The sequence below is a fragment of the Pseudorca crassidens genome, chromosome 8 (assembly GCF_039906515.1).
Source record: "Pseudorca crassidens isolate mPseCra1 chromosome 8, mPseCra1.hap1, whole genome shotgun sequence".
Classification (NCBI taxonomy): domain Eukaryota; kingdom Metazoa; phylum Chordata; class Mammalia; order Artiodactyla; family Delphinidae; genus Pseudorca; species Pseudorca crassidens.
The window spans coordinates 38,602,062-38,628,459 of record NC_090303.1 but is presented as its reverse complement, the minus strand read 5'-3'; the positions used below and the strand labels follow the sequence as shown (position 1 = coordinate 38,628,459).

The 26,398-nt window shown below is 35.7% G+C and overlaps 1 protein-coding gene across 1 annotated transcript in view; it reads right to left on the bottom strand.

Annotated features, from left to right (window-relative positions):
• The window catches only part of CRPPA (CDP-L-ribitol pyrophosphorylase A), a 378,873-nt gene that overhangs the window by 212,648 nt on the left and 139,827 nt on the right, over positions 1 to 26,398 (bottom strand). Inside the window, exons 7-8 of the mRNA XM_067746235.1 lie at positions 12,807 to 12,881; positions 12,257 to 12,349 (exon numbers count right to left, since the gene is read on the bottom strand). Coding sequence (XP_067602336.1) covers positions 12,257 to 12,349; positions 12,807 to 12,881 — 168 coding nt within the window. The remainder of the gene's footprint in view (positions 1 to 12,256; positions 12,350 to 12,806; positions 12,882 to 26,398) is intronic.

Sequence of the window (26,398 nt, the reverse complement as noted above, 5' to 3'; positions counted from 1 at the left end):
AGAACTATAGTGGTTCAGTATTACCAGAGGGCAAATTGCTCAGTGAAGAAAGAAGAATAAGGATGATAAAATTAAGCAAGAGCCAGAACAGCCCAAGGCTTTATGATCTGACTGAGCTTTGTCCAGGAGGGGATGAGGAGTGTCTAGAAGGTTTAAATAATGACAGGGTTCAGGGCAGGGCACCCCCAAATATACCACTTTGACATACTGATTGTTTTGAATTAAAGTTACTTGAGAAACAGTGGGTACAAGGACACTCTGAGCCTCCTTTATGTCCCACCGAAAGCAGGAAATAAGTTTCCATGTGGAAGCCACCCTCCCTGTACCAGGAGGTAAACAGACATTCTTACGGCCAGAGACAGGGAATTCAGGGCCGAGAAGTCTGTGTAAACACACTCTGCTTAGTTTCTTCACTAATTAGTACTGAAGCCTAAGTTTCTTTGTCTAAAAGGGTATATCAACAGGCTGCTTTGATTACTCTTGGGTACCTTTGCACATACAAAATTAAATTTTTTTTTCTCCTGTTAATCTGCCTTGTATCAATTATTAGACCAGCCAAAAGAACTTAGAGGGGTAGAGGAAAATTTTTCCCTTCCTGACAATGAGAGTAACATAGTAGATTTGCAATTAGCAAAACCTGTTATAGTGGCTGTGATGAGGTCAAAACTGAAAACAAAAGAGACACTTTTGGGAGGGACGGTTCTTGTAAGGAAGAAGATGATTACAAACTTTTTAAACTTCATGCACTTAAACATTCCTGTCAAAACATAGGAATAATGAAAATCGGATGTAAAAATGTAGGAATTGGCACACAAGCAATACTTTAAATCATGAGACTGATGACCCAGAGAGTATACGTCTATTAAAGAATGTCTAACAGATATTTTAGTAAAGGTACTAAGTAACTGTGGCAAATAGATCGTTTCGGATTGACAATTTAAGCCAAAGTTCGAGAACCTATGGCCCATGAGTCAATCCAGCCTCCTGCCTGTTTTCTGTGAACGAAGTTCTATAGAAACACAGCCACACACGTTCTTTGACATCTTGTCTATGGCTGCTTTTGCACTATAGCAGAGTGGAATAGTTGCGACCAAGACCATGGTCGATGAAGTCTAAAGTATGCATTATCTGGCCCTCTACAAGAACAATTTGACACCCCTAATATAAAAAATTTATCTCAGATCCAGGGAGAGAAAACGGCCTCAATTATCTCCTGTAAAATGAGAGCATTCTACTAAACGATTTTTCAGACTCTTTTCTTCAACAATCTATTGTTACTTGAAAAGGGCAAGTACTGACATCCCTCATCAATGTCATGTGATAAAGTGAAATGAGCACAGCGCTTATTCTTGAACTGAGGATAACAGCATCTATGATAATCAACTCTTAGGATTGCTCTGAGGATTAAATAGGATTATTTACTTTAAAAGAAAAGGATAGTGACTCATTATGTCAAACATTCAATGAATGTCTGTTATTACTAACATTAACATAATTATACTAATAATATGCATTAGCAGGCCACATTTGGGGTTGGGGTGGGGTTGAGAATTATAAATGTCGTGAGAGCTGCATTTCTTACAAATGGGAAGAACAAGAAACAGAAGATCAGTTATATTTTCATTGGTTGAGCAAAAATCCTAGAACTCAGTTATTACCATAAACACAGTGAACTTTTTCAGAAGACATTTATAGTTCTTTCTCAAATGATCTAGAAATGGGTATAATACTCAGAGTACTCAGAAGAGACAGGCAGACTTAACAGTCCTGTCATTCCCAAATAAGAATTTTCCACTACTGACACTAGGATTATCTTGGCAACACCCGTTGCATTCTACCTTAGCAGGTACCAGTGAATAAAGTATCCCAGCATTTGAGTAGAATAAGTATAAACTTCAAAATCCCATAAAATAAAACTTGTGGTGCCTGGAAAACTGAATCATGCTATACTTTTCAAAAGTGTCACGTATAAACTTATTGCAAGTAGGGTTCAAGCCAAAGGATGTTTGGAACAAGAAGCTTTTTGCACTAATTCCTTCACCTTTCCATTCTTTCAATAAAAGAAAGTTGAGTTTCCAGAAAACTGCCTAAGTAATCTATTTTTAGGTAGCTATAGATTTTTATCCTAAGGGAATAGTGCTTAGGCTTGGAATATTCTTACCATCTTCCTGTCTGCTAATGACTCAAACCATGGACGAGATTCGTTTTACTGTTTTTGTTTTTTCTCAGAATGTGTAGCATTAGTACAGAGAAAATTTTGTAAAAAACATGATCCATCATACAAACACTATATAACTTGGCAAAAGCATTATAATATGAAAGGTATTTTACATTGTGCTTATACCTGGAATTCTATTAAAATTCAATTATTAAGGAGGCCTTGGAGGCATGTAACTTGCCTTTCCAAGTATAGGTTTTAGGATAAAAACTTCTGTTCAAACACACACACACACATAAAACACCAACACACAAACGCCTACAAAGCTTTTGGATATGAGTGAAATCTTTCTAATTATTTCTGCCAACAAGTTCACGATATTCATCTGCCTATTCAGCTTTCAGAAACAAACCATAAAGATCCTTCTCTAATGTTGCCTATTTTGCTATTATGCACCCAATTTCACAAAACATAAAATCAGAGATTATGCTTCCTCTCTTATTAAATGAAGCATTAAATCTTGGTACTTCTATCTCTTAAATATATCTTGGTTCTAGCCACTTCTGCACATTCACTATAAAACTACCCTAGTCCTAGCCACCACCATTATTTCTTAGACTACTGCAAGAGCCTCTAAATGAAATCAAATGCATCAAGGAATCCCTCTGGATCACTTTAGTCCATTCTCTGTGTTGCATCCAGAATGATGGGTAAAATGCAAAGCTGATCACATCAATTTCTACTGTGCAGTACTCCTTTATAGAGTTCAAACTTCGAAGGCCCACCTTGACCTAGACCTGTGCAGTTCTCATCTTAACTCTCCCCAATGTGTAATTCGTTCTCTCTGTTTCAGATACACTGGCTCTTTCCAGTTCTAACCATCCTATGTGCTACTCTTTCCAAATAGAAATGCTATTCCTCTTACTCCTCATAGACTCAGACCCCACTCAGCCTTCCAAATTTCAGCTTTCTCCCTTATACTTAAGAAGATCTATCCTGATATTCTAATTCCAGGCTAAATTGCCCCTTTCTCAAACAGACCTAATTACAGTTCTTACCTTAGGGTGGTGGAAAGAAGGGACAGATAGTGACCAGAGTCCTGTGACCTCCCAACCACCGCGTCACTTCTCGTCTTTTAATTAAGCTCATATTATTAAGAATCTTCATTTACAAAAACAAAATTAGCTAAATAAAATTATTTCCTTACTTCAGATCAAGATATGAAAATCTGGAAAATTAGCACATATGGAAATGCCTCATTCTTCTAAAGTAAGATGTAGTTTAAAAATGTATTACATTATGAAATAGGCTACATGTATGTCAAAATACCTGACACACAGATGTTCAGTAAATGCTATATGAATTTATATTAAGCAATTAATTAGATAATGAAGAGACTAGGATAGCTCCCTGTAAAGTGCTAACTAGAAAGCACCTAAAGTAAGTTTAAGATGAATTAGTAAGAAACAGCATTGGTGTGAGTTTTAATGATTAATAAATCATTTTCAGAAGGCAGGACCTGGCTACACATGGAAGGATAGATTTCTTGGGAGATGGGAGAAAAATTAATCTTGCAACTGTTGTTAGAGAGAAAAAAGGGGATAAATGCAAAAAGGGAAGAGCTAGACTTAACGCAATAAAACCCAGCCTATGAAAGAGGAGGATAAATAAGAAAGAGGTAAACACAAGAGAAACCATTTTAAAAATCCCATGAGTCTTGTGATAAGGATTAAAGTACAGAAAGGTGTCAAAAATTGCTCAAAAAAGGAATATCCTACCACCTGATTCATATTGAACATGACTGTAATCATCTAAATTGCTCTACTATATCTTTATGTAAAAGACATCCGTCGTGGATCATATAAAAGTAAAAAGACATCACAAAGTTTTGTAGTATAGACAATATTTTTAGAAAGAGAAGCTACTTAGATGCAATCAAGAACATCCTGCTCTTTTATAGATAAAAATTCTGACCTAAAGTTCAGAGACAGGAAATAACTTGACAAGGTTAGCAGGTGTGTTACTTGCACACACCTAGTACCTATACCTTGAATCCCACTCCAGGTTCACACCCTTACGTTGCCAAAGATCTCCTAAAACGTTACATAGCCAATTCTTTCTATTCAACACCGCCTTTACAAAAACAGAATTTTGTTTTCTCCATGAAGTAAAATCCTTTTAGATATTATAAACAAAGTCAGGCTTAGCTATGTTCATATTAACATATATGTTTCTACTAAATTACAGAAGTATAACATGTAATTTTAAAATAATAAACGGTACTGAAAATATATTTAGTCCCATCTTTGTAAAGAAATAGCATGACATAATTAAGCTAAGCGCCATTTCCACTGTTTAAAACAGAATCCAGTGCACAAAAAAAATCTAATAAAGGAAATCCCGACATAATTTTTAAAAACGGACTGACCAAAACAATTGTTTATTTCCTTTTCTAGGGCTAAAATTCATGTAAGCCACTTAACAAAGGAGGCTATTTTCATTTATTTTGCCTCCTATTCATTTCATGTTAAATTTTATAAACTGATTTGCTAGGACGGCACTGGCAAATAAATTCACAAACAACTTTGTTCATCTGACCAAGTTTAGTAAACTACTTAAAATAGAAAATTAGTGATTCCAAACTCCATGCTTAATCAAGAAAAAAAAAAATTATTCTGAAAACAGAGAAAAAGTTCTCTGGAATTCATTCTATTTGTACACCCATTAGAACATCATTCTATCTGAAAATAAATAACCTTTATTCATTAAAAGAAAGACTACCAGAAGGTATGTCCTATGAGAATCAGTTCTTTACACATCATCAGTTACATGTCCATCACAATTAATCTTAGGGAATTTCTATATCCCACAACACAAACTTTCTAGTAACCATTTAGCCGGAAGCAAAGATCTCCTAAAACTTAAAAAAGCAGTCAATTCTTTCTACTCAACACCTCCTACAAGAATGACTTCATCATTCCTCATCTTTGTGTTAGATATGAATCCCTTAGTGACTGAAAGGGCAAAAAGGTTCCAAAGGTATTTTAAACCAATATTTACTTAGATTTTATTACTGATTTAGGCAGGAAATACCTGAGACTTACTATATGAGAAGAAAACAAATGAAAACATTTGTAGAATTTTGTGGAAGTGATTGCATTTCTGCCACTGAAGCTGTGTACAAACATGAAAGAGAGAACTTTAAAGTATCTTAAGTGATGACATCACAGACGTTTAACATATAATAAAGTTATAATTTTCTAAGGGAAAAATCAAGGTATCCATAAGGCTACAATAGCAACATGGTTGAGACAGGAATAGAAGAGGGAATGGGGCCTAATCCCTTCGTCATTCATTGGCTATTAATCACTCACATACATACATACATACACACACACACACACACACACACACACACACACACACACACAATATCCATTCAAAAATAAATGTAAATAAACTAGGACCTGAAACATTCATAGCTGACCCTTGAACAATATGGGGGGTTAGGGGCACCAACCCTTTGCACAGCTGAAAATCCACGCATAACTTACGGTCAGCCCTCCGAATACACGATTCCTCCTCCATCCCACAGTTCCTCAGCATCTGTGGATTCAACCAACTAGGATCCTATAGTACTATAGTATTTACTACTAAAAAAAAATCTGCCCATAAGTGGACCTGCGCAGTTCAAACCAATATTGTTCTAAGGTAAACTGTGCCCCATAAAGAGTAAACCCAATATGGAGCAGTGAGAATTATGATAGGAAGCGCTCTCTTTTTTGGTCTTATAAGAAATTTTGCCTTAAAAACACACTTTCTTAGTCCAGTAGTAATAAGGTTAACAGAATGAAATGTATAGAACAAGAAGTTAAAGGGAAAAATACACATGCTGGGTTCTGTTAAGAAATTTAACAGGACCACAGATTTTTATAACTTAAGTTCAATAAAGGCTCAGTACCCTGTGAAGCTAAAGAAAGAAACCATTAGCACTTAAAAGAAGGAATCAATGTGTTTTTCCAATTGTCATTTGTTCTTTATTAGGAAGAAATTTTAAACACATATATATATGTATATGTGTATTTTTAATCTCTTTCCATCTTATTATTTAACACATTCATGAGAGCATTAGAGTAACAAGTGTATATGATAAACTGCACATTGGATTGATTCTGTTCCTGGCTCTGCCACTGGTGAGTGTGGAACCTTCTGGAAACAATTTACATCTCTGTGACAGTTTCCCCAGATGTGAATGTATCAAGTGTCAATTGATGGTGGTTTTCCTTTTTTTATTTGCTGACATGTTCAAATATTAAACATTTTGAAGTATTTTAAAGATCATGTATTCTGATCTATTATGTCAATAAACTACTTTCCTGTAACTAGAACTAAATTAGGCACTTTTGAAGGTTTATTTATGTTTTTCAAAGCATTAAAATTCCATATGGGAATTTCTGTTTTTTGCTTAAGTAAATTCATGAAAAGATTCCTATCTCTCCTAAAGCACCAATAAAATTATTGTCTACATTGTCAGGGGAAATTAATTTAGAGCTCTTGGATAATTATCCAGCTAATTACTGTAAAATTATTTTGCTGTGGAAAGTGATAAACTATTTTATCAAGTAAAATTAAAGAATCTGCTTCATTTCTCAGTTTTTAACTTCCACTTAAATTTGTGGTCAATTTCTTTCTGCTTTTAAAAATTAAACTTTTGGTGCCTATTATATGAATCAGCTATGCTCACTGAATAAGTAAGAATATACTGTCCATTATCTCATCTGATAGTAGTACTAAAGAATATTTTGTGGAAATCTTGCCAGATCCAAAAAAAGTAGAATCTCTATTTTATTTTCTGGACCTGGAAAGTATTTTTTGACAGTGTTACATTTGATTTTAGATAAGCTTGGATGGAAAACAGCTACACTTAGCTTTGTCTTCTGAAAATCTCCATTACCAGGGAAAAAGCACTTCTCTGATCATTAATTTCTAAGCAAAGACAACCTACGATTCAGACTCTTAACACTTTTGTGTCTTGTACAATTTAAATAGAAGCCTATGGGGTTTTTTTGGAGTGATTTTTGTATCAGAAACTTTATGAATTTACCTTTTACTATTCTAATAGATCTCAAATATTGTCTTTTCTAAATATTTGTTTATCATTACTTAAGTAGTGAACAAAAATATTTGTTTATCATTACTTAAGTAGTGAAAAAAACAAATAATAGAAAAGAGAAAACTGAACATGTCCCATGTTGATAGTTATTGTATCAGATGATTCCAAAAGAGCTTTCAGATGACCCTCTTGCTGCAATCTGGAAAAGGTGCTAGCAGTACTATACACCCCCTGGTAACCACAAGAACGACAGGCTAACAAAAACTTCAGTCAACTCGGGATAAAAACTTGGCTCCTTGATAACTTACGTGATAGACTAAACAGCATCAAAAATCACATCTGAAAAGGATTCTTAAACATAATTCTTATACAACTTTACGAAAGAAAGCATTGGCCTTTAATGTTTATAAGGTTTTTCTTGTTAAAAAAAACACAGAAAGTGATCTAAATTTTTAAAATTACTTCATGCCAACCAGTTTCTAGTTTTAAAAAGGCTTTTCTTTTCTTTCAAGTAGAGACTAGTCTAGTACAAGGTGTGATTGCTATCCAAATATGTGTTCCCAAAGGCTCACAGTTGAAAGATTGCATACAATAACAAACGTCATCCTAAGCCACACAGATGCACTGAGAAACAGAATGCTTAAACAGTGACCCCACCCAACTATCTCTCCTCACTTTAATGCTAGCACCTATTTTATCATCCGTCAGTCTCCAGCTGACTAGAGAAATTTGGAAAGTTCTGATAACTCATTATAACTACAATTAAGTTATACCTACCAAAACAGAAGATTTTTTAAGTTCATCAAATTAACATTGATAAATTCCTTAAATCATATTCAACATCATCAAGAATTAAGAAGCAGGCAAAATGAGACTACTTAAAATACATAAAAAGAATATAAGAATGATGACCAAATAGATAGTCCAAAAAGGTATTTTGAACATAGTAATAAAGAATATTTCTCACAAAACTAAAAATAACCAAAAATATTTTCGCAAAAATGACCAGTTGAAATGAAGCATGTCACAACATATCATATAAATGTCTACAAGATCATTCAAAAAAGTTTATTTTTGCAAACATAATCTAAATTTTAAAAATAGAAGATAAAATTATTTTAATAAATATCTTAGTTCTTCTAAAATAAAATCCCAATTATTTGTCCTACTTCTCATGCTAAAATTTTGTTCCTTTCTCTACATGGATCTTAGAGCAGTAGCCTCTACCTATGCTAGTTTATCTTAGATAACAAAAACCTCCTGCATTAAGTATTTCCTAACCCATTTTGCTTTCATAAAATCCAGGGAGAAGTTGATCTCTGATCTTTGAACAACCAAGAATCCTACAGAACCCAAACTAAAACCTAAGTATCCTAAATACCTAGAACCCAGCACCATTAACCGTCCATTCCTTTAGTAGTTAGCTCCCTCCAAGGTGTAAACACTCCAGAATGAACTTGAAAGTCACACGTACCTTCTGAATGACTACTGAATGACAGCTAACCAGGGTATTCCAAAATATTTTTCTGGATCTACATAAGAATATAATAGAAGAGATATGTGGGCTTCATCAATACTGTAGTCCTGACATTAATTTTTTAGCACTGAGAACATGATCTAATGTTTTCGTCAAACAAACGCCCCAGCTAAACTGACTTTCAGTCCCTTTTCTTCTGAATATTTGTCCTTGTACAGTAAAACATGATGACACTGCAAATGAAGGCCTTAACTAAATACCCTCTGAGTTGAAAAAACCCTCACAAACACCTACTCAACCACAATTTTCCTTTCATCTGACTGATTCCGACCAAGCCTTCCTCTCTTCAGATGGACTGAAAATCAAAGTTGATAAACCATGGCACAGGAAAAAGGACCACTGTACTACATGTCAGCCAAGAAAAAATAGGCCTGTGAACATTTACAATACATGCATTCAATAACTATTGAATCACATAATCCCCAAATAAAAATGGAGATACTTTTCTATGACTCGGATGTCACTTTGGATTTATTTTCTGATGAATAAAATCTACCTGTTGAGGGAAGCAAATGAACAGACTCTTCTCAGAATTTAAAAGTGCTTTAAAAAGCCTTATTTAAAAAAAAAAAAAAATCCCCCACGGTAGGGTCCTTTTTGTCTTGGCTTAATCTTCTAGAGAAGTAATTCAGATAGAAGCAAAGTAAACACACCACAGCCTCAGAGCTATCTGATTCACATAATATCTTTTCAATTACATATATATGTATATATGTCTGCATATGTATTCATACTTTCATATCCACACACTATATGTGTATGCACTGTTCCCACTTAACTAATGTAAAAATTGTGTCCCCAGATATCTAGACTCAACTTTAAGTCTTCTATTCTACACTATATTTTCCACACAACTATTTATTTGGGGAATATTTGAATGATTCTGCCAAATTTTAAGTCACAGGGAAACTGAAATGGCCTTTTGGCAATTTGGGGGTAAAGCAGCATCAGAAGGAAAAAAAGATGAAGGCTTTACACAATCATTTACAGGACAATTAAAAAATCCAGAGACAATTTACTTGACTCTCAATCCAACAAGGCAGTATTCTTTACCTTTCCAGTGATTTGTTCCACCCCAAGGATACAGATTCCAGATATGTTCTAGAGACATTTTCCTATTAAGTTTAATAATAACCCTAATAATCACCACACTGATTCTACCTATGTAATGGGAAAATAACAGGTAGACAAGTATTAACTACAGAGTGACAACTCTCCAGTTTAAAGTGAACATTTTACAGTTTTTATAGCATATTGACTTAGCGTATACTGACTTATAATAATACTATTCTAAAACTAGTTCTCGTAGACACTTCCTTCCTAACTAGAGGATTGTCCATCTTTTCCCTTAGTTTAATACAGAACACTAGGTAGCCAAAAAAAGAATGAAAATCTGGCATTTACTAGGATATGTGAAATGGAACTCTACAGGAGTCAAGAGAAAACTAAATGCAAATATTTATGGAAGCAATGCAAAGGACTGAACTTGAGATACAATAGTAACAATAAACTACAAGAACTAACAGTTTAAAAATGCTGTGTGTGTGTATGTATTTGGTGAAGAGAAGCAGAGGAAAGGGGTAGAAGGAAAATTCATTGATGACACAGATTCCCACCTGCATGCCTGCTACAACTATACTGCCACTAAGAGAAGTCAACTGATGGGGAATGTGCTTCTGGGAGAGATCTGACATGCTAGGTGTGAGAAGATAGTCAAGTACTCAAATGGAAGTACCTGATAAAATGCTGAACAATGTAGGACTGAAGCTCAGGAATCAGATTAGAGCAGCATCAGTGAGCTTTGGTTCGTCTCATCCAAATTGGAAAGAGCAGGAGCTAGACTATTAAATGAAACTAACATTGCACGGCTGCCAAGGGCCCAGCACTATAATATCAACTACATTTTACATTCAATCATTTTAATCCTGACAGTGATTTAAGAAGTAGGGCTACTAGCCTCATTTCTAAAAGGAGGAAAGCAAGCCTCAGAAAAGTTAAGTAACTTGACCAAGGAAGCAAGGTATTCTGAATTCAAAGCCTTTGCTCTCTTTACAGCATTCTTCTGCCTCTTCAGAAGAATATCTGGGGACATGGTGTGAATGAGATTTCTAAGAAAGTTAATGTGGAGCGATGAATAGGGAGCCAAACAGAACTCTGAATTTATCTCCAACCTATGAAGACTTAGAGCCCTTCAGCATTCGGAACATTTCATGCTGTTCCTAAAAATATCAATGAAAACATCTATATTTCTGTTAAAATCATTCACATGAGGAATCTGGGTTTCCATGACCAGCAGCACTCATGGAACTCATCTCTAGGGCATAAAATCAAATACAATAGGCAGGTGAAATCATCAAACTTCCCCCAATTGCTAATCTGTTTCTACTTGCATGGCTCAGTCTAGAGCTACTTATTTTTAGTGCAAATTTTCTTTATTCTGTATTAACAATCTCACCTAACAAGAATTTAATTCCCACACTATGGCACAGGCCTGAGCTTTATGAATTCAACAATTGCTAAGCAATTGTTTTGAAAATTTCATGTTTGGAACGCCTTCCCACAGCAAAATGCTGCTGACAACAGATTCTTCTCAGCTAGTTTGTCAGTCCTGGGCTCTGGTTTTGTTACTTCCTGGTCTTGCCCTCTGAAATACCCCTCTGCTGCACAGTTAAAAAGGCCAATCAAGTGAATTCTGTACTAAACATACATTTTTAGGCTTTCACAGAAAAGATCTCTCCCAAACTTTCATGGGCCATTTTTCTAGGACTTCTCTTTTATCTGTTGCTCATTCTACTTTTTTTTTTTTTTTTTTTTTGCGGTGCGCGAGCCTCTCACTGCTGTGGTCTCTCCCGTTGCGGAGCACAGGCTCCGGACGCGCAGGCTCAGCAGCCATGGCTCACGGGCCCAGCCACTCCGCGGCATGGGGGATCCTCCCAGACCGGGGCACGAACCTGTGTCCCCTGCATCAGCAGGCGGACTCTCAACCACTGCGCCACCAGGGAAGTCCGCTCATTCTACTTTTGCTGTCCATGGAACAGAGAAGATGAAACAACTTAAGAGTATTTTCTTCCATCTGATTTGTGCCCCTCAGTTTTTTAACTTTGGGATTTCTTCTCTAATGGCATTCTGGTAGTACACTAAAATAAAGCTCTTTCACATTATCCAAACAACAAGTCAACTCAGCAATAACCTCTGAAATTCTAATGAAGGAAAAGACATGCAATTTTTACTAGGGTGAAAACCTATCAGTTCAACCAAATAATTGAAATAATAAGGACCTGCAGTCAGATTACTCAAAGCAAGAAAGTGCGTTCTAGAACCCACCGAGAAGAGTTTTTTCGTTTGGGTTTAGATGGATTTCTTCAGTTGGATGAAATTTTGTTAAAAAGAAAAGTTGAATTTCAAGGAACAAAGCCTAAGTTTGAAAAATCTGCATTAATTCACTTACTGAAATAACAACAACAGGATATAAAATGGAAAGATTACTCTCTTCAAGCATATTCAGTAATTTCTGGGTTTCTTCAAAATCAGAGGTCATAACCTGAAAGACCAGAAAAATAAAAGAAGTTCTTAAGTGACTTAGTTCATTCAAGTAGAAAAATGGAGAGCTTTTAAACATTTAAACATTCAAAATATCTATCAAGCTTAATTTTAAATTTTCAAACAATGTTAAAGGATACCCATAAGATTATAGCTATTAAAATTTTTTTAATTCATTAATTCAAACCTATCTTCTTATCTACTTTTTACCAGAAATTTGAAAATACCGTTTAAAGAAATATCACCCTCTTCTCATTACGTGAACTAGGTTGTTAGAAAATGTTATTTCCCTATTTCAAAAGACAAAAATAACATTTCTAAATACATATTGAATAACACAACTCACCTATCAAAATCTTAAATTCAAATACTTAAGAAACAAGAAAACTAACTACTTGTCAAACATTACATTTATACAAATCCTCAAGTGCTTTCAATCATTTGTATTAACTACTTACATTCACACAAACAAAATTGTAGCATTGCTCTAAGATGATTTGCTGAAGATCTCTGCCAGATGTGACTTTTACATGCTAGGAGAAAAAATTAGAGGAAAAAAGAGTTTACAAACTAGATAGAAAGACCAAACATGAGCATAAACAACTTTATGAGCACAAAATTTCTATAGGCACATAACGCCAAGGACCATGCATAAGAGCAAAATAATTCAGACTGAAGTTTATGAGGCTACCAAAAAAAACCCACTTGAAGTAGTCCCAAAATAATTAACATTATTGTAGCAAATAAGGATATAGGAAATTGTTTTAGATAAAAAAATGTTGAAAAGGCTCAAGATATATTCAGGAATAGGCAAATAGTCTGGTTTTTCTTATACAAAAAATATACAGTAGAAAATATTTGAATAAAATTTAAAAATTGGTTAGACAAGAATTTTTAGAGAATTCTGGAAGCATGTTAAATACTACAGTTACAAAGAATACATTTAACTAAATATGGAATGACTAGAAACAGGGAAAGCAACAAGAGATTACCATCATAGGCCGCCTTCTGAGGGTCCAGATCAAGATAGCAGAGTAGGAAGATCCTGAGCTCACCCCTCCCATGAAACACCAAAACTACAACTACATATAGAATGACTATCTCTGAGAATGACTTGAAGATTAGCAGAACAGACTTTCTACAACCAATGCTATAAAGAAAAGGCCACATCAAGACAGGAAGGACGGGCAGAGGGGCAGACATGCAGTCTAATCAGAACCCCCACCCCCAGTGCAGCTGTCCATAAGCAGGAGGGATATCGCAACCATGAAGGTTCCCCCTGAGGAGCTCGGAGCTCGGAGCTAGGAGCTAGGAGCCCCACATTGGACTCCCCATCCCGAGGGGCCTGCACCAGGAAGATGAGCCCCCATAACATCTGCCTTTGAAAACCAGTGGGGCGCACATCCGGGAGAGGTAGAGGGCTGTGAGAAATCAAGATACTGCTCGTGAAAGGCTCACACACAAACTCACTCAGAGTCCCAGCACAGAGGCAGAGCCCTGAAAAGAGCCTAGGTATTATCAAAGGAAATTTACTGACTAATTTCAGGGCTTGTGCTGGAGGGGCAGAAATCTGGTAGAACTCTCTCCAGGGACAGAAGCAGTGGCAGGCAACATTTTTTTTTTTCAAACTCTTCTACCTACCAGGCCGTTGCCATTTCTGCCACTGTTCATCAACCTAGTTAACCCATGTGCCCCACCCCAGTATTCCCCTGAGGAACAGCCCTCCTCAACCCACCCAACCCGGCTAGCTTCTCCAAAGTACCTGCTGCCCCACCCCACCCAGTGGCTGGCCTCAGTCAGCACCAGTACCTCTCCAAAGTGGCTCCTGCTCTCAGAGGCCAGCCCCACACATCAGCAGGCCAGGAGCAGTTGTGGCCAGACCTCTCAGCCAGCCAGGCCAAGAACCAGCACACCGTTTCAGCATGCCTGCAACAACTGTGGCCCAACCACAAGAGGAGGGCACAATGACCAGGGGAGACTGCACCATCAGGCCCCACAGGACACCATTTATACAAGGTCACTCTTTCAAAACCAGGAGATGTAGCTGATATACCTAATACACAGAAACAGAGTTAGGTAAAATGAGGAAACAAAAGACTATCTTCCAAATGAAAGTTGGCAAAACTTCAAAAAAAGAACTCAACAAAATGAAAATGAACAGTTCTATCAGATAAAGAGTTCAAATTAACAGTAATAAATAACCTCACTGAATGGAGAGAAGTATGTGAACTCAGTGAGAACTTAAAAAGAAAATATAAAAATGAGCCAATCAGAGCTGAAGAATACAATAACTATAATGAAAAATACACTAGAGGGAATCAACCAGAGATCAGAAGATGCAGAAGAATGAATCATCAATCTGCATGATAGGGTACTTGTAATCACCCAATCAAAACAACAAAAATAAAAAAAGAATTTTAAAAAATGAGAACGAAAGAAAAAGGGACCTCTGATACAACATCAAGTATACTAACATTTGAAGCACAGGGGCCCCAGAAGGCAAAGAGAGACAAGGACACAAAACCTATTTGAAAAAACAATGGCTAAAAACTTCCCAAATCTGGGGAAGGAAACAGACATCCATGTCCAGGAAGCACAGACAGTACCAAACAAGATGAACCCAAAGAGACCCACACCAAGACACATTATAATTAAAATGTCAAAATTTAAATATAAAGAGGGAATTTTAAAATCAGCAAGAGAAAAGCAACTAGTTACATACAAGGGAACAGCCCCACAAGACTATCAGCTACTTTTCGGCAGAAACTTTATAGGCCCCAGAAGAGACTAGCATGATATATTCAAAGTACAGAAAGGAGAAAACTTACAACCAAGAATACTCTACCTGGCAAGATACAGAGTTTCCCAGAAGCAAAAGCTAAAGTAGTTCATCACCACAAAACTGGCCTTATAAGAAATGTTAAAGGGAATTCTTTAAATGGAAAAGGCCATAGCTAGAAACCAGAAATTTATGAAGGAAAAACTCACTGGTAAAGGCAAACATATAGTAAAGGTAGTAGTAGATCAACCACCTATATAGCTAGTATGAAGATTAAAAGACAGAAGTAGTAAAATTGTATCTAAAATATTTATTTAAATGATACCCAAAGTAAAAAGATATAAAATACGACATCCAAAATATAAAGCATGGGTAAGAATAAAATGTTGTGCTTTTAGAACGTGTTTGAACTCAAGACGCCATCAACTTAAAATAGGCTACTATATACATAGTTTGTTATATATAAACCTTATGGTAACCACAAGTCAAAAACGTCTAACAGATACACAAAAAATAGAGAAAGGAATCCAAACATAACACTAAAGAAAGTCATCAAATGAGAAGGGAAAAGAACCAGAGAAGAAGAAAGCGATAAAGAACTACAAAACCAATCAGAAAACAACTAACAAAATGACAATAAGTACATACCTAATCAACAGTCACTTCAATCAAAATGAACTAAATGCTATAATCAAAAGACACAGGTGGCTGAAAGGATAAAAAAAATAAGACCCATCTATAGGTCACCTTCAAGCAACTCACTTCATATCTAAAGACACACACAGACTAAAAGTGAAAGAATAGAAAAGATTTTCCATATAAGCTAGGGTAGCAATATGCATATCAGACAAAATAGACTTTAAAACAAAAAATGTAACAAGAGACAAAGAATGTCATTATATAAAGATAAAGGGATCAATTCAACAAGAGACTGTAACACTTATAAATATCTATGCACCCAAAAAAGGAGCAAATATAAAGCAAATATTAACACACATACAGGAAGGTATTGACAGTAATATGATAATAGTAGACTTTAACACTCCACTTACACCAATAGACATATCAGACAGAATATCAATAAGGAAACACTGGCCTTAAAGACACACTAGACCACTAAAAATAGATATATATATAGACCTTTCACCCCCAAAATAGCAGAATACACATTCTTTAAAAATACACATGAACATTCTCCAGGATAGATCTCATGTTAGGCCACAAAACAAGTCTCAATAAATTTAAGAAGACTGAAATCACACCAAGCATCTTTTCTGACCCAAACAGTATAAAACTATAAATCAATTACAAGAAGAAAACTGGAAAAAAAACCACAAACATTTTGGAGCCTAAACCAAAAGCTACTAATCAATTAATGGGTCAATGAAGAAATCAAAAAAAATACTCTGAAACAAATGATAATGGAAAGACAATTGTTCCAAAATCTATGGGATGCAGTGAAAGCAGTTTTAGAAGGGATGCTTATAGTAATGCAGGCCTACCTCAAAAAACAAGAACAATCTCAAATAAACAATATAACTTCACACCTAAAGGAACCTGGAAAAGATGAATAAAAGAAACACAGTTAGTTGAAGGAAGGAAATGATGAAAATCAGAGCAAAAATAAATGAAATAGAGACTTTAAAAAAATCTTTTTAAATCAATGAAACTAAGAGCTGGGGTTTTAAAAAGATTTTAAAAATTCACAAACCTTTAGAGAGACACATCGTGAAAAAAAGAAAGAGAGCCCAAATAAATAAAAAGAAAGAGAAGAAATTACAACTAATACCACAGAAATACAATGGACAAGAGATTACTGTTAATAATTATACACCAACAAATTGGACAACCTAAAAGAAACAGATAAATTCCTAGAAACATAAAATCTTCTAAGACTGAATCAGAAAAGAATAGAAAATCTGAACAGACTGATGACTGGTAATGAAATTAAATCAGTAATGAAAAAACTCCCAACAAACAAAAGTCTAGGATGTGAGGGCTTCACATGTGAATTCTATCAAACATTTAAATAAGACTTAACACCTACCCTTCTCTAACTATTCCAAAGAATTGAAAAGGAAGAAATGCCTTCAAACTCATTTTAGGAGGCCAGCATCACTGTGATACCAAAACCACATAACAACACTACAAAAAAAGAAAATTAATATTCATCAGGCCAATATCAATGATGAACATAGATGCAAAAATCCTCAACAAAATATTAGCAAACTGAATTCAACAATACATTAAAAGGATCATACACCATAATCAAGTGAGATTAATTCCAGGGACACAAGTCTGATTCAATATTCACACATCAATGAACATGATACAGCACATTCACAAAATGAAGAATAAAAATCATATGATCACCCCAATAGATCTAGAAGAAACTTTTGACAAAATTCAACATCCAGTTATGATGGAAACTCTTAATAAGGCAGGTATAGAGGGAACATACCTTAACATAAAAAAGGTCATATATGACAAACCCACAGCTAACATTATACTCAATGGTGAAGAGCTGAAAGATTTTCCTTTCAGATCAGGCAAAAGACAAGGATGCCCACCATCACCACTTCTATTCAACATAGTATGGGAAGTCCCAGCCACAGCAATCACACCAGAATAAGACACAAAAACAATACAAACTGGAAGAGAAAAAATAAAACTGTCACTATTTGCAGATGATATGACACTATGTATAGAAAACCCGACTCCACTAAAAACCTATTAGAATAAATGAATTCAGTAAAATTGTAGAATACAAAATATGTTGCAGTTCTGTACACTAATAATAAACTATCAGAAAGTGAAATTAAGAAGGCAATTCTATTTATAATTTTATCAAAAAGAATAAAATACCTAGGAATAAATTTAACCAAGGAGGTTAAAGACGTATACTATGAAAACTATAAAACATTGATGAAAGAAATTAAAGATGACACGATTAAGTGGAAAGACATACTGTGTTCATGGACTGGAAAAAAAATTTTGTTAAAATGATGATATTACCCAAAGCAATCTACAGATTCAGTACAGTCCCTATCAAAATACCAATGGCATTTATCGTAGAACTAATACAAATAATTCTAAAGTACCTATGGAATAACAAAGGACCCCAAATAGCCAAAGCAATCTTGAGAAAGAACACCAAACCTGGAGGTAACATGCTCCCTGATTTCAAACTATACTACAAAGCTATAGTAATCAAAACTGTATGGTACTGGCACAAAAGCAGACATATAGATCAATGGAACAGAGGAGAGGGCCCAGAAATAAACCCACCCATATCTGGTTAATTAATTTATGACAAAGAAGCCAATAATACATAGTGTGGAAAGAAAGTCTCCTCAACAAATAGTTTTGAAAAAACTGGACAGTTACATTCAAAAGAATAAAACTGGACCACTTTCTTATACCACATACAAAAATATACTCAAGATAGATTAAAGACTTAAATGAAAGACCAGAAACCATAAAACTCCTAGAACAAAACATAGGCAGAACACTCTTTGACATAAATCATAGCAAATTTTTTTGGATCTGTCCCCTAAGGCAAAAGAAACAAAAGCAAAAATAAACAAATGAGACCTAATTAAACTTACAAAATTTTGAATAGCAAAGGAAATCATTGATAAAACAAAGATACAACCTACTGAATGGGAGTATTTGCAAATGATATGACCCAAAAAGGGTTAATATGCAAAATACATAAACAGCTCATACAACTGAATATCAGAACAAACACACAACCCAATCAAAAAATGGACGGAAGTCCTGAACAGACATTTCTCCAAAGAAGACATATAGAAGGCCAGCAGGCACATGGAAAGATGCTCAACATCACTAATCATCAGAGAAATGCAAATCAAAATCACCATGAGAGATCACCTCATACTTGTCAGAATGGCTATCATCAAAAAGACCACAAATAGCAAATGTTGGAGAAGGTGTGGAAAAAAAGGAACCCTAGTGCACTGTTGGTGAGAATGTAAACTGGTGCAGCCACTATGGAAAACGGTATCGAGGTTCCCCCAAAAATTAAAACTATAACTACTATACTAACCAGCAATTCCACTCTTGGGTATTTACCCAAAGAAAATGAAAACACTAATCAAAAAGATATAAGCACCACTGTGTTCAATGTAGCAGCCAAGATATGGAAGTGCCTGTTGATAGATGAATGCTTGAAGATGTGGAGGTGTGTGTGTATTTTATATATATATATAAAATACACACACACATATGTATGTATGCATACACAGTGGAATATACTCAGCCATAAAAAAGAATAAAATCTTGTCATTTGCAACAACATGGATGGAACATCCATGATATTCCAGAGGGTATTATGCTAAATGAAATAAGTCAGAGAGAGAAATACACTTATACATGGAATCTAAAAAACAAAACAAATGAACGAACAAAATAAAACATAAAGAAACTCATAGATAAGGGAGAACAAGCTGGTGGTTGCCAGAGGGGTGGGGATGGGGGAGGTAAGGGTATGGGCAAAACAGGTGAAGAACATAAAGTAGTACAAACTTGCAGTTACAAAGTAAGTCATGGAATGGAACGTACGACAAAGGGAATCTAGTCAATAATATTGCGGTAATTTTGTATGGTGACAGATGGTTACTAGACTTATCTTGGTGATCAATCCATAAGGTATATAAATGTTGAATCACAATGTCATACACCTAAAACTAATATGTCAACTATACCTCAATAAAAAAAATAATAAAAACAAAAAGAAATTATTATATATGATAGAGAAATAAGATTTAAACTAGGGCAACAATAATAAGGGAAGATTATTACTAGAGGTAGTCCCAGACTAGCTAGAAAATAGTACATACACTATAAAAGCTTTCCTAATAAAATTTTTCTTCCATATAGTTCAATGCTCTAATTATTCTCTAGTTTTTCTATTATAGCAATATGAACAAAAAACTACTAAACAAGGGCTCTGTTGTAATGATATCTCTGCTATAACTCTGTAAGAAGTCACATTTTCATGGTTAATACTGGCATTACATTTAGAAAGCTTTACTTATGTATCTAAAATACAATGCTTGTTCCATAGTAAAACGTGAAACTCTGTATCTCTAAGAGCACTGCCTCTTCAGAAGAATTCAGCTTAATTCTACCTAATTTTGACAAAATATTTGAGAAAGAGAGGTAAAGGTTTTGAGATCTTAGCTACGCTATAGAAATCACCTGGCTCATGAATTTCAAGAATTTTACTTTGGTTTAAAGTTTTTGAGTACAAATTTCAGAGGGAAGATTATTCCAAAAAAAACAAAAAACAAAAAAAAACTTCCATAGTCATCAGCCATGTATCAATAGTGAAATAAAATCAGCTTCCACTGTGCAACAGTAAGTTTGCTCAAGGAGTCTCATCTTCTAGATATTACAGGGAGATTATTTTTCGGGGGGTTCTCATGTATCCAAACATTTTAAAAGGCATGAATAGCTAGTATACTCCAAATTGGCTCTTCAAGGATGTTCACATAGCAGGCAGACTTGCAAAAATAGGCATCTCTCTTCTTGGAGCAAATTTGCTTATGTTGTAGAAAGTAAAGATAGAGACATCTCTCTCCATAGAGCAATCTGCTTGGCATTCTAGAGTAATAAAGACAATGTCTCTCTTGTAAGAGGAGGATGGGCTAGTTTGCCAGCAGTCCCTGTATAAGGGCAGTGCTTCCCGATATCTAGATTCTTCTTTAATACATTCCACTGCCTAGCAACACCCAGCCCTAATTGTATTTCCCCCGGGAGGAACTGCAATTCAGAAAATCAGTGCTGCACTGCTATCCTCCTTACTGCTACTGCTGTAACAAATTCTTTCCTCTGACCCTGGAGTTTCATGTCTTTTACCAATATTTACAATACTGGCATGAGTGTTCGCATAAAAATTGGGTATAATCCTCAAATCCTCCCTAGTTTCTGACTTGACAGATATGAAATAAGGCAACCACGTATCTCAACTTTAACAAGTGTGAGTGAATTCTGAACTCGAAAAAAAAAAGAAAATGACTTACTTTAAAAATTTTCTTTTTGGGGACTTCCCTGGGCAGTGGTTAAGAATCCGCCTGCCAATGCAGGGGACACGGGTTCAAGCCCTGGTCCAGGAAGATCCCACATGCTGTGGAGCAACTAAGCCCGTGCACCACAACTACTGAGACTGTGCTCTAGAGCGCATGAGCCACAACTACTGAGCCCGCGGGCCACAACTATTGAAGCCCATGCACCTAGAGCCCGTGCTCCACAACAAAGAGAAGCCACCGCAATGAGAAGCCCGTGCACCGCAATGAAGAGCAGCCCCCGCTGCCACAACTAGAGAAAGCCCCATGCAGCAACGAAGACCCAACGCAGCCATAAATAAATAAATAAACTAATTAATTAAATATTTTTCCTTTGGAGGTACATAAATAAGGTCTAGGATGAGAACATGAGGGATATTCCAATTTAGCTTTTAAAGTATTAAAACTGATAAAATTCTTGAGGACCCCATACTCTTAGGGTATGGGGTCTCTGAGGACAGAAACATGTTTTTACCCAGTAGCAAATACTTGACAAATAGGTTTTTAAAACTTAGCACAGTCTTGTTTCAAGAAAAAAAGAAAAGTGTACGTTCTTAAAATCAACTATGTGGAAGTTTTTTAAAAAGGTAAAAAAAAAAAACTCATCCAAAAATAACACTACCTAGAAATAATTACCCTGAACATCAGGTAAGTATCGTTTCAACAATCCTCTATTAATAATATATGCAGTAAACTGGTAGGACAAAAGGATGAAGGAACAAAAGCATTAGCACATTTTATGAAAATGGAATCATATGCATGCCATTTAAAAATTATTTAATGTTAGCAAAAAAAAAAAAAACCATTAAATATAATAAAACTGAAGGTGCTGCTATACTTCAGATTATTCTTCACCTCCAGGGAGCTTTTCCTAAATGTTAAGTAAAATATCGTGAACAGGATTAAGACACTGGACTTTTCAATGGCAAAGCACTTCATTTGTAAGTCAGTACTAATTGATTTCCTACTATGAGAGAGAAAGAAATAGCACTTTGTAACTCTTCTACCTACTGTTCTGGTCACTTGTACTCTTCTACCCTGACAAGGTTTATTAGATTCATAGACTATTCTATAGCCATAATTCACACAATTTAGACATAATTTATCTATGCTCAAGACAACTGTTTTAAATAAAAACCTCTCCTTTTATAAATTCATTTTAATTCACTTCTTTATTTGATGAATTTCAGCTGCAAGTAGGTTTTGTTTGTTTTTTAATAAAAACCTCAACATTTTTACATTCCTAGAGTTCTTCATTCTATTAGTTGGAAGAACAGCTTACCTGGGAATAAAAGTTTAGTTCACACTTTCCCTTAGAGATTTGCAGTCTCTGTACCACTGTCTTCAAACACTGTTTCAAAGCATTGTCCAGATGCTTTTTAAAGTCCATGTGTCATCTACTCACTCTCTATTCACCATTTTTTTGGGGGGTAGATTTCAACATCAAGTAGTTCTACCAGGAAGTAGTCATAGAAGTTACATACGAATTTTTTTCCTGTTGTCTTTCTAACTAAATGACAATTTGGCTGGCGGTAGTATTCCTGGATTCCCCTTTGATTCCCTCCAAAGTTTATAGACAACGCTTCACTGTATGTATTTGGATAATAAGTACTGTGGAGGTACAAGAGGTCAGGCAGAGTGTCCTCCTTTCTATGAGTTTTGTTTTTGTTTTTTGCTCCTAGGTACCTACCTGAAGAATTCTTTATGAGGAGGTTCAAAATCTTAATTAGAATCAGACCATATTTAATTGTCAGTTGCTGTTCCTCAATTCTTCTTGAAAATATGCCCTCTACATCTTACAGAACTAGTTAGTCATTTCAAGGAAATATTCTTCTAACTTTCAGAATAACATCTTGGTTTGTCTACTTGACATATAAACATGATCCATATGTTGGATGCCTTTATTATCATTCACACCTATTCTCTTATTGATCATTTAGTTTTTACTTGGAATACACTGTGATTATCCCAAGTTTCCGTCTATGTTAATAACCTGACCTGACCTTTGCTATATTCTATGTCTAATGTACTAATTATTTCTATAACAGTGTGGCTCTAATTGTTTCCACAATTATCAGTTGCTCTATTAATCTCCTGCAATGCTGTCTTTTGAATTTTTAACCTTCTTGAATTCTGATTTTTACTGAGTTATTCTACAGAACCAAAAGGTGTGAGAATATTTTGAGGGACAGAGAGAGCCTTGAGGTTTCCTCCAGATTTTTAAAATCAGATTTGGGTGTTCTGTGATTTTCAGTATAAACTGTAGAGCTTACTAATTATTATTTTTACAAGATGAAGAGTTTTAAAATGGTAGGCACTGATAGTTTCCCCTGCCTCTGCTGAGATACCACTGAGAATTGAGGGATTTTCTGACTTTTCCCCAACCCTCATTTTTTTACCCCCTTTGAAAAAAATATGAAAACCAAACTACATTTTTTTCCATCTTGCAATTGAGACTGTTTTAATAATTGTTTCCAGTGAAATTTAACTCTTTTATTTGGTCATACTGCTTTCCTCCCAAACAGAAAACAAACAATATTTTCCATGCTTGAGTAAAGAAACTTAGATTCTACCTAAACATAGCAAAGGAGACTTTGACACCTTTAATAAACAAAGACCACCTTAGACAATGCTATTAGGCTGTTTATGAAAAAGTTCTATGGCATCATCTTAAGCTATCATTCCTGACGTTTCCACACTCAAACACAACAAATGGAACAATCTGCTGGCTAGAACTCCTTGTTCTGCAAATATTCTGGTTCGGAGAACATTTAAACAAAATTTAAAACAACCCTTCCAATGTGTTTAGTAAAATTTAAAAAGTATGTCCAAAAGAAAAACCCCCGCCATGAAATACTTTCCTTACATCATAAAAAAATACGAATTTACAAAATATTTACTACTAACAAAATGCAAACATCTGCATATTCTAAGTACTATTTAAAGTAGGGATATTAGGAAGGAAGCTGCGTTGCCAAAAACTGTTTTCCATTTCAAGAAGAGTTAAGGCTTAACTAAGGCTGAAAAGCATTGGTTTCCAGTCCCATGAGTCAGAGGTTCAAAAACGTGTTTCCAGTCCCATGAGTCAGAGGTTCCCATGAGTGCTGAAAGCCAGAACTCTTTTTACAGAACATGTTGGCTGGATCATTTCTTAATCTGAATCCATCAATTTCCCACCTCCCTCCCATTCAAACAAGGGCACTAATGTGGGTATATACAAGGGAATCAGAGAGAGATACACTTTTCACTCTGCAGACAACACGTTAACAGTTAAAAGTCTTGTGGCTGCCAGAGGGTAGGGGAAACGGGGAGATGCTGGTCCAAGGGCAAAGTTTCAGTTATGCAAAATGAATACGTTTTTAGGGATTTAATGCGTAGCATGGTGGCTGTAATTAACAACAGTATATTGTATAACTGAAATAAACTTAAGAGGGTAAATCTTAAGTGTTCTCACCCACACCCCCAAAAAAGAAAATGGTAATTATGTGAGGTGATGGATCTATTAGCTTGATTACGGTGATCATTTCAAAGTGTATGTCAAAACATCACACTGTATACCTTAAATACACGCAACTTTTATTGGTCAATTATACCTCAAGAAAGCTGGGGCGGAAAGTACTTCTATACTGCAAATCCTGAGAACCTTACGTAGCTATGACTGATGCCAACAGAATGCTGAGTCTGGGCCATCAATTCATCAGTCACTGTCTTTATCAATGGAGTCACCTCTGGCCTGTGGGTGCTGTGTCTGGACCTTCAGTCACAGGGTAACAGCCCAGAGCCTCTCCATCCTGCTTTTCAGCAGTCTTTACCTGAGACACTCCTTTAAGAAGTACTATTTCCAAATTCTGAGTTGCCAATTAACATGTACTTCATGGTTATTTTTAGACTTCTGTGGAGGTTTTGTCCATCTAGCATTGAACATTTACTCTTTTTTTTTTTAGACAGCTCTAAAGCTCTTTCTTGCAGTTAAGAACATGGCACCTGGAGCCAAGATCCCTGGGAGTTTGAATCTAGCTCTGCAACAAATTTGCTGTACAACTTTGGGCAAATTACTTAAGCGCCATGGCTCAGTTTACTTATCAGAATTGATAGATTAGTTAAATTAATATGTGAGAGTTAAGGATTAAATTTTCCAAAACTTCTTCCCTATCGGCTGGTCTTCTGGAAAGCTTCAGAGAAAAAAGCTACAGCTTTAAAACAATGAATGTCGGTAGAGCTTTGAGGTGGTAAGTAAATCAGGTTACCATTCTGCCATGCTGTATCAACTATGGACCTCCAACCATGGACACTAAGCTGGTGGATCAAACCAGTGGCCTTCTACTTACCAAGCTGCCACCACAAGACTCAGATCCTAGCCTGTCAGACATACCAAAGTCTTGATAGTGTTTCAATCCTCTCAGGCAGGCAGAGCAGCACGAGAACCAAGGTTCTGCCATGCTGCAGCAGTGTTAGATCACGGGCCCTTATCACACCAGGGAAAGGGCTGGTTCTCCCTTAATTATGTAGCTTAAAAGCCACACTGCTCCAAGATTAGAGTCTTATAATGCAGTGAACACTGCCTCTGTTCCTGAGTCCATGGATTGGACTTTCCCCAATAAACACTGTTCTAGAAAGTCCCTATTCTAGTGTGAGTCCTGTCATGTCATTCATCTTTGTTTTCTTGAATTTATGTGAAACACTAATGACCATCTTTCCATATAGTGTACCTTAAATGTTTGCTATTATTCCACTCGCTTCTCACTTAACTTCCACTTTTAAATGACCCTTTCACACATCACCACATCTCCATTATCCCTTTACATTTTAAATCTTACATTTATTGAGGTTTTACTATTCGTCAGAATCTGTGCTAAATACGTTAAACAATTATCTTACTGAAACCACATAACATACCTCTGCATATATTATCATTATCCTCATGTTATGGATAAGGAAGGTAAGCACAGAAGTTTAAAGAATCTGTCTGAGACCGTACTGCCAGTGAGGGGTAATACCCAGACTAAGGTCTGTGGGACTCTCAACAGTTAACCTCTCAAGTACACAGGGTGTCAGTTTACTCCAGGTAACTAGTACTACATCATGGAAGTCACAAGACTTTACTCAGAGGGCAGTGACACTACAGGTCCCAAGGTCAACTCAGAAGAAACACCTCATCTGGAGGAAGTCATCTGAGTGCTAA